The sequence below is a fragment of the Ruditapes philippinarum genome, unplaced genomic scaffold (assembly GCF_026571515.1).
Source record: "Ruditapes philippinarum isolate M1 unplaced genomic scaffold, ASM2657151v2 ctg53_1_1_1_1, whole genome shotgun sequence".
NCBI lineage: Eukaryota > Metazoa > Mollusca > Bivalvia > Venerida > Veneridae > Ruditapes > Ruditapes philippinarum.
In genome coordinates, this window is record NW_026855612.1 from 281,389 (window position 1) to 291,400 (window position 10,012).

Sequence of the window (10,012 nt, forward strand, 5' to 3'; positions counted from 1 at the left end):
AAAATTTTCTAGGAGACTTATGATACAAAATTATACTTATTATTTGCATGTTGTTATTATTTCTTTACAAAACAAAGCAAGGTTTTTTTTAATGTGATTTGTTTATACTATTCATAAGATCTTCAGATTTCATTGCATTAGGATACCTATAACAATACGGTTTAAAAAATTCACGTCTACTATTAACAAAATGTGGACAATGAAACAGATGGTAAAATTCGTCACTCAGTTGGTTTGACTCATATAAAGTAGATATACGCAAGTTTCTCTCTATATTTAGGAATCTACCTTTCTCAATTGACACTTTATGATTCATACGTTTAAATTTTAACAAAGCTGAAGACAGTTGCCAAGGAAGTATCTTAAAATAATCTTCGAATACAAACTCTGGTTTATATAAACGGTAGTTTAAACATTTGATTAATGATTGAACATCACTGGTCCAACTTTGGATGAACTGATCTCGAAGTTTGGACTTAACCAGACTTTTGAAATTAAGCGGACTAGGTACAGCTTGACTTAACCAATAATTTGATAAGCCAGCTTCGTCCAAAGTAGTCTAACAAAAGAAAGCGACGGTAATTCAGTTATACAGAGTATGCAGTCTTATATATTTATAACATTACAAATCTTTGAGAATCCTGCTAGTGTTTGTGTTATTTTCTTTTACTTTTTGGTATTTAAAAAACAATCTAAAACCTAATATCCGGTTTTCCGGAGATTGTCAACACTATTTTGCATTTTTTAGTGCGTGTTTCTTTACTTCCTTTCGATATAATTGTTTTAAAACGTAACATAAATGCGCTAAAATACAAACGTAATTATATGTCAGAGAAATAAAGGGTTGTCAATCAATTGATTGGCGAGTGTACAAGAATGTTTTATTATTTGAATGATGTTTCGGACATTTATTTTCGGACATTGAACGGAAATCTCCCTTATTAAATAGAAGACCCCTATGTTTATATTTTATACAGAAATATACTGAACATACGGAGGAGCCTGAAATAGATTTACTCCTAGGTTAAACCCCGTGTTTAATCAAGGATTGTTAAATATTTAAAAAGAAACTGTTGATCAGAAAGAGCGATTTAGCTGACAAGCTATCCGCTATACTCTTAAATCAGCTGCTGCTTAAACAACTGTACTCAATTAATAATATTATTAAAAAGTGTGACAGTAAATTGACACTTTGACTTTGAGGAAATAATAAACGCAGTAACAGACATTTTTTTTTGTTAAAATTGAATAATTTACTTTCATTTACAGGTAGGGAAAGTATAAGCTATGCTTAGTTTTACCCGTCAAGTTCTCAGCTGTGCTAAATATGTGAGCATTTCACCTGCCTTAAAGTATTTGACAGCAGTGGGTCTCACATCCAGATTGGTTCTTTCACAGGTGTATTTGATTTGTTTGAATAAATGAATCATGGTTTAAGTACTGTTGTTTTTCTTGTATAATTTTAATGATCATATAAATGTTAACCTATGTGTATATTAGGGCTGTCATTGGTGGAAAATTTTGTATTAATATATTGAAAGCCAAGTGTTGATGATATAATAATTTAACATATTGATTTAAATAGCTATTATATTGGAAACCATTTGAATATGTGTTATAAACTGTCTTGATGTTATGCATGCTAGACTGATTGGGGCATGCTAGACTCATTTGGGCATGCTAGGCTCATTTGTACATGCTAGACTGATTTGAGCATGCTAGACTCATTTGGGCACGCTAGACTCATTTGGGCATGCTATACTGATTGGGGCATGCTAGACTCATTTTGGACATGCTAGACTGATTGGGCATACTAGACTCATTTGGGCATGCTAGGCTCATTTGGGCATGCTAGACTGATTGGGGCATGCTAGACTCATTTGAGCATGCTAGACTCATTTGGGCATGCTATACTGATTGGGGCACGCTAGACTCATTTGGACATGCTAGACTGATGGAGGCATGCTAGATTCATTTAGGCATGCTAGACTCACTTGGGCATGCTAGACTCATTTGGGTATGCTATACTGATTGGGGCATGCTAGACTCATTTGGACATGCTAGACTGATTGGGGCATACTAGACTCATTTGGGCATGCTAGGCTCATTTGGGCATGCTATACTGATTGGGACATGCTAGACTCATTTGGACATGCTAGACTGATTGGGGCATGCTGGACTCATTTGAGCAAGCTAGACTCATTTGGGCATGCTAGTCTGATTGGGGCATGCTAGACCCATTTGGACATGATAGACTGATAGACTGATTGGGGCATGCTGGACTCATTTGAGCAAGCTAGACTCATTTGGGCATGCTAGTCTGATTGGGGCATGCTAGACCCATTTGGGCATGCTAGTCTGATTGGGACATGCTAGACTCATTTGGACATGCTAGACTGATTGGGGCATGCTAGACTCATTTGGGCATGCTAGACGCATTTGGGCATGTTGGACTCATTTGGGCATGCTAGCCTATTTTGGGTATGCAAGACTCATTTGGGCTAAAACCTTGTTAATGCTCCAGAGGTTACATTTTCAGACCTTATATCTGGAAAATTTGTCAGAAAGGCTGTTTTTGGGGTTCAAAAAACTAGGTCACACGCCAAAATAATGGAAGAAAAACTACATACATGTAACACTCAAGAGGCAATATTTTCAGCTCAAATTTCCTGGAATTTGATCAAAAAGATTTTTTTTCTAGCTCAGCTATTAAAAAAATTCATCTTGGGTCAAAAACTAGGCCACAGAGTCTGAATATGGAATAACCTTGTTAATACTGTAAATGTAATAATTTTCAGCCCAAATATCATAGAACTTTGTTAGCAAGGTCATTTTAATGATTTCTAGCTAAAGTTCAAATATAGATTAGCTGGGTTCAAAAACTAGGTCACATAGCGAAACTATGGAAGAAAAGCCTTGTTTACATTTGCACTATTTCATTCATAGTTTACAATATTAATTGTTCCTGGTCATTAAGAGCCTTATAAGGGCCATCATGGCCCTCTTGTTACCAACCATAAACTTTTTTTGCTTTCCATATTTTCCAATATAGCTTAATTTCAATATACATTGTATAAACATGTATAAAATTATATAAAAAAATGTATACATTGTATATAAAAAGAAATTGTTTCCTTGCAACTTTCATGTTTTGGTGTTCAAGACCAGAACCGAAATATGACTTTATTGGCCTAAATTCAGAATTGTTTATTTTCTAGTCATATTGTGATGCAGCGGGAAGTGATGAAGTTTCTAAAGCAAAGCAGGCCAAGAAAACAGCTGAGCCGACCATATTCTCCAAGATTATAGACAAGTCCATACCTGCAGACATTATCTATGAAGATGATCAGGTAAAAAAAATAATCAAAAATCAAAGTCATAGAGCTTTATTGAAGTCTCTGACAAAATTAATGGCAAAGCTTTTTATTGCTTTAAAAATGATCAGTTATTATCTCTTCTTTCTACGTTATGTTAATTCATTTAAGTGTGTAATTTTAAATGCTTCCATATACAATGTATTGCATTCACATTTAAGTGATTTAACAGATGTGTGTGATGAGGAACAAAATTTAATGGTCCTACAAATTTATGTTGCCTTTATCTGTGGCACACTGCAGTTAGATTTTTTTTTGGAGGTACAATGTAGTTCCATGAATATTTCTTTTTTTTAGGAATTACCTTGGATACAGCAGTTTTCATATTCTACAGGCTATCCTACATGTAGTTCTTATACATGCCTGGTAAAGAGCAGCAACACATGGGACCTATTGTTCCTGGTGGATCGAACCCTATGACTCGTTGATTACTAGACCAGCATGTTACCTTTTCACCACTATTTGAAATAAAAAAGGGCATGATCATATACATATAACACTGCAATGTATTTTCTTCCTCTTTCAGTGTTTAGCCTTTAACGATGTGTCACCACAAGCTCCTGTTCATTTCCTTGTGATTCCTAAGAAACCAATAGCCCAGATTAGTGATGCTGAACAGGGAGATCAAATGGTTGGTTGGGTTTTATGTTTCTAGTTTTGTTACTTGGTGACAACAGGGCTTTTATGCCAAATATAGGAAATAATGATCATTGGATCAAATATAGGAAGTATTGATCATTGTTTGGTTTGTTGTATAAGAATGATGTTAATATTTGGTATGTCATTTTGGTGTGAAAGAACCTGTAGTTTTGATATGGATTAGATTAGTAATTAACCTGTCAAAAAAACGATTTAATTTATCAGCATCTGTTTTAAACTAATACTTTAATTTATAAAGGTCATTGGGTCAAAAATGGTTTTGCAGACTGTAAGGTTGGTTATAAAATATAACCTTAGAACTAGTTCTTTTATATTCTGTCATTAATTTTACTCTCAACCTGGCACTTTATTTTATGACTCAAACTTTGGAGGTACAGGACTGCCATCCTTTGATTATAAATTTAAAGCATCAAAACTTTTAAAATCCAGTGATTTAATGCATCAAAAATTTAAGATCCATTGCTATAAAGTATCAAAGCTTTAATATCCATTGATTTGAGGCATCAGCATTTTAAAATCCATTGATTTAAAGTGTAAAATTTTAAAATCCATTGATTAAAGCTTCAACATTTTTTTAATCAGACAGCCTGTAGTAGTATAATGTTAGACTACAAGGATGTGCAGGCTGATCTGGCTCTATACATTGTAATGATTGTATCTACTTAGCAAAGACTTATAGTTATATGAACTGAATGCGTATTTATTACTGCTAAATATTTACTAGGAAACAATCCAATGTGTTTGTCATCCAAATTATTTTCTTTTTATTATTTTATCTTATTAAATTTATGTTTACAGTTACTGGGGCATCTGTTGCTTGTTGCAAAGCAGGTTGCAGAGAAAAGAAATCTTGAAAATGGATACAGAATAGGTAAATTTAATACATATGAAATCATGATAATATATATGCATTGTAATAAATAAGTAATTTAAGGAGTGTTCTCAGATTTCACAGTGTCTTTGAATGGTAGTGGCAACTTGCCAATACTACTAACGTAAAGTCAGAAAAATGTGTATATCTGTAAAGAAAATTACCCAGCGTACATAACTCTCTCATCCCCTCAGTATACACATGGTGTGGCAAGGCACAGGGAAATGGCAGAAGGTTTAGTGGGTGGAACAACTTTATGTCTACTTGATCTATTACTTGAGACCAGCTGCCAGGGGTTTGACTGAACCCAAAGGGAGTGACCCTAAAAAGTAGGCAGGGAAGACGAGTTAAGGTACTAGGGTGCATGAGCTGTGCATACCCAGCAGCAAAAGCTGTTTTTTTAATGGGCCTTAACACATGTAACAGGCAGATGGGCCTTTATTAAACATAGACTACATACATATATACAGTATACATTTGACTTCATGCGCTAGTGAAAAGTTTATTGACGTGTTGAGCAAGTGCAACTTTGCCAAATGTACATTTAAGTTGAATTCCAAATTCACTTCTTTGACCAATGCTCTATGGAAATTGGGCACATTTAAATTCTCAATATTTCATGAAGTTTCGAATTTCTCTTTAAGGGCATGTTTTGTGTGATGTGCCCAGTGTTTGTTCTGCCAATTATTTAACATTATCAACGAGTAACAAATTCTGAGACATGTTTCTGTTGCAATGGTATTTATTTTATCAAGGATAAAATAAACTGTGGTCTTTATATTTTCATGGATAAACAATGGTCTTTATAATTATATTCATGGATAAACATTGTCATCATATTTCTGGTGATTAACAAGTGTCTTTATATTTTCATTTATAAACAATGGTCTTTATATTTTCAGTAATAAACAAGTGTCTTTATATATTCAAGGATAAACAATGGTCTTTATTTTTTTCGTGGATAAATAATGGACTTTATATTTTCATGGATAAGCAATGTCAATATATTTTAAGAATAAACAATGTCATTATAATTTCATGGATAAACAATGGTCTTTATATTTTGATGAATCAACTTTGTCATTATTTTTCTGGTGATAAACAATTGTCTTTATATTTTCATGTATAAAAAATGGTCTATATTTCCAGTGATAATCAATGGTCTCTTTATTTTCTTAGCGGTGATATTACAATGGTCTATATTTTTTCAGTGATAAACAATGGTCAATATTTGTTCAGTGATAAACAATTTATTATATTTTTTAGTGATAAATAATGGTCTATATTTTTTTCAATGATAAACTATGGTCTATATTTTTTCAGTGATAAACAATGGTCTATATTTTTTCAGTGATAAACAATGGTCTATATTTTTTCAATGTTAAACAATTGTCTATTATTTTTTCAGTGGTCTCTATTTTTTCAATGATAAACAATAGTCTATATTTTTTCAGTGATAAACAATGGTCTATATGTTTTATTGATAAACAGGGGTCTATAATTTTTCAGTGATAAACAGTGGTCTATATTTTTCAGTGATAAACAGCTGTCTATAATTTTTCAGTGACAAACAATGGTTTGTATATTTTTTCAGTGATAAACAATGGTCTGTATATTTTTTCAGTGATAAACAATGGTCTAAATTTTTTCAGTGATAAAACAATGGTCTATATTTTTTTCAGTGATAAACAATGGTCTATATTATTTTCAGTGATAAACAACGGTCCAGATGGAAGTCAGTCTGTGTACCACCTTCATATACATGTCCTCGGAGGAAGACAGATGGGATGGCCTCCAGGATAAAGAACTCTTTTCATGTCCACTAGAAAGTGCCAATGAAAATGTGCTATATATAGATGAAATCAATTATATTATATTCAAACATAAAAAAATAGTGGAAAAAAAACAACCCAAAAAAAATGAGAAAGTATCCAATATGTGTTAATTATCAATTCTTGTCTGTTATTTTTTTCCTTTTTCATGGTTTTTATTGTTTAGGGAAATATGATGTAGTATTTATAATCTGACCTATATAGGGGTTATGTAGTTTAAATTGTTTCTTGTATATTTTTTATACTCACTGGAATATTTTGGTGGAGCATGTACTTGTAGTTTTTCTTCCCTTCCTTCATTTGTCCTTCAACCACCACCTTTTTTGTAATAGCCTTGCTGTGTTGATACTTTCCATCATAATTTACCCTTGAATATGGCTTTATGTCATTTGGGACAAGGTCATTTAGGCTAATAATACTTTTTTGCATTTGCTAACTGTAAGGTCATTTTTTAAGGTAAATAAAAGTGACATTGGCTGAGTACCGAGTAGCCATTGGTTATACCTATAATTTCTTGTTTTCTTTAATTATTGAACTACAAATTGTATTCTGCTTGATGAATCTTATTTAAGTAATTATTAGTGAGGAGTGGCATGGGGTTGGGTCATGGTGTTTTGAAGGGAGGTGAAAAAATGCTTGAGGTAATAAATTTGTATGGAATGAACATTACGTATAAAATGTATTCAGAAAAATTATTGAATATTTACACATTGATATTTACATTGATTTTCACAATAAACAGTATGAAAATAATTGCCTTTTTATCATTGATGTTAGTTAAAACATATTTATTTTAGCTACCGGTAGTGATAAAAACATGAAGCTTTTTGTAACAATTTTAAAGAGTCACTTTCTGGAACCAAAGAGAAGTGAGATACAAGGGGAACTGGATTTGTGACCAAATAAGGCTCGAACCTATGATTCTGGGCTTTTCCCTTTCAATCTGGACATAGGCATTCATCATATTTCAGGAAAAATTTCAATATACATACTCCTTGATAGTGACCAGTGCAGACCATTATCAGGGTCTTTTTAAAAAAAAACGCCATCATCAAACAGTAGACATAAGGGTAATTTTCAGGTTAGTGTTTACTGTGACCAAACACTGTACTGCTGGTGGCTTAATTTTAGCATAGTGGTATTGACAGCCTCTTGATGAACAGTAAGCAATTTCAAATTCAAAGTATAACAATCCTTGCATTAAAAATGCAAAGTTAAACAAGTTTACAAAACAAATTTTTGTAAAGTAAGGGGTTAAATTAAACACGTGAACTTTGAATGATTCTTTGCTAGTCAGAAGGGATAGCAGTTTAAACAAGGGTGCCATAGTCACAAAATACGCCTGTTTACGAAAGCTTTAGATGGAGATGGGGGCATTATGGATAAGTGTTATCTAGCAAGCAAGTTTTTAAACTTGGCACTGTGTTGTTAAATGAACCTTAAAACAAATCAGTAGGGAAGATATGCACAGGATGTGTGTGACCTTGGTCGCAGGGACCTGAATTTTATGCACGGCACTCGGCCTCACAATGATGAACATTTGTGCCAAATTATATTGAAATCCCTCTATGCATGTTAGAAGTTTTGCTCCAGACAAGCGTTTTTCTATGAGCTCTAACTGTGACCTTCACCTTTGACCTAGAGACTTGGTTCATGTGCAGGGCACTACGTCTCATGGTGGTGAACAATTCTTTAAAGTAACATTAAAATTCCTCCATGCATGTAGAAAATATGCTCCGGACAACATCTGGATATTTAATCATCTCCAGTGACCTTGACCTTGCAAATATTAACCTAAATTAAATGTGTCACACCTGTAGTCATGATAGTACCATTTGTGCTACAATCCATCAATAAATGATGACTAAATGGTCCCTATCACATCTTCAAATTTTTATCTGAACTTTGACCTCTATGTGTAACCTTGACTTTGGTTGCAGGGATCTGAATTTTGCGTGCGGCACTCAGCCTCACAATGGTGAACATTTGTGCCAAGTTATATTGAAATCCCCCTATGAATGTAGAAGTTTTGCTTCGGACAAGCGTTTTTCAATGAGCTCTAAGTGTGACCTTGACCTTTTGACCTGGAGACCTGGATCATGCATGGAGCAATACATTCATGGTGTGAACATTTCATAAAGTATTATAAAATTCTCCCATACATGTAGGAGATATGCTCCAGACAAAATCTGGATATTTCACCATCTTTAGTGACCTTGACCTTGCATATATTGACCTAAAGTACATGTGTCACAGCCGCAGTCATGATAATGACCATTGGTGTTACAATCCCTCAATACATGATGATTAAATCGTCCCTATACACATCTTCATATTTTTATCTGAACTTTGACCTCTATGTGTGACCTTGACCTTGGCCGCTGTGCGTGACATGGCTTCTCATAATGGTGAACATTTCTATGAAATTTCATTAAAATCCCTCCCTGCGTGTAGGAGATATGCTCCGGACAAAATCTGGATATTTCATCATCTTTAGTGACCTTGACCTTGTATATATTGACCTAAATTATATGTATCACAGCCATAGTCTTGATAATGACCATTTGTGTTACAATCCCTCAATAAATGATGACTAAATGGTCCATATACACATCTTCATATTTTTATCTGAACTTTGACTCTATGTGTGACCTTGACCTTGGCCGCAAGGACTGAATCTTGCGCGCGGGCACTCCGCCTCACAATGATGAACATTTGTGCCAAGTAATATTGAAATCCCTCTATACATGTGGAAGTTTTGCTCCGGACAAGCATTTTCAATGAGCTCTAAGTGTGACCTTGACCTTTGACCTAGAGACTGGTTCATGTGCGCGACACTGATCCTCATAGTGGTGAACATTTTCTATGAAGTTTCATTAAAATCCCTCATACATGTAGGAGATATGCTCCGGACAAAATTGGGACGCCGCTCCGCCCGCCGCCCATACGCCCGACCCGCCGGCCCGCCAGAGGCGTTCCCATAATACGTCCGTTTTTTCAAACGGGGCGTATAAAAAAGTGTATTTCTATCTTTTAACTCAACAGGTAAGAATTTTTCAAAACATTGGTCTTTTTGAATACGCTGACTTCTGGATTTTATTTTTGATGTAGTTATCAAAATCTTGTTATTTCATCAGTCTTGTGCAACTAGAATCCTGAAATTTGATGCCACCTCATTCATTTGATTGGGTTTAACATAGCACCGACACAGTATAGGTCACATTCCAGTTTTACTGATGGAGGAAGACCTCAGCTGTCCTTCCATGCATAATTTC

At 34.2% G+C, this 10,012-nt stretch overlaps 1 protein-coding gene across 2 annotated transcripts; it reads left to right on the forward strand.

Annotated features, from left to right (window-relative positions):
- Positions 1–681: 681 nt before the first annotated feature.
- Positions 682–6,800, forward strand: LOC132743888 (uncharacterized HIT-like protein Synpcc7942_1390). 2 transcript variants are annotated; one of them, XM_060732477.1, is made up of 6 exons: positions 682–747; positions 1,270–1,398; positions 3,219–3,350; positions 3,901–4,005; positions 4,833–4,905; positions 6,117–6,196. In XM_060732477.1, the coding sequence occupies exons 2-6, from the start codon at positions 1,288–1,290 to the stop codon at positions 6,179–6,181; spliced, it is 486 nt and encodes a 161-aa protein (XP_060588460.1). In that variant the 5' UTR covers positions 682–747; positions 1,270–1,287; the 3' UTR covers positions 6,182–6,196. The 2 variants fall into 2 exon arrangements, with proteins under 2 accessions (XP_060588460.1, XP_060588458.1); XM_060732475.1 differs by lacking the exon at positions 6,117–6,196 and adding an exon at positions 6,617–6,800 and having other exon boundaries at positions 683–747.
- Positions 6,801–10,012: the final 3,212 nt, after the last annotated feature.

Excerpts from the sequence above, each read along its gene's own strand:
- LOC132743888 (XM_060732475.1), top strand. The coding sequence starts at position 1,288 with ATGCTTAGTTTTACCCGTCAAGTTCTCAGCTGTGCTAAATATGTGAGC. Across the intron at positions 1,399-3,218 it reads CCAGATTGGTTCTTTCACAG|TCATATTGTGATGCAGCGGG; the intron begins GTGTATTTGATT and ends TTTATTTTCTAG. Across the intron at positions 4,006-4,832 it reads CTGAACAGGGAGATCAAATG|TTACTGGGGCATCTGTTGCT; the intron begins GTTGGTTGGGTT and ends TTATGTTTACAG.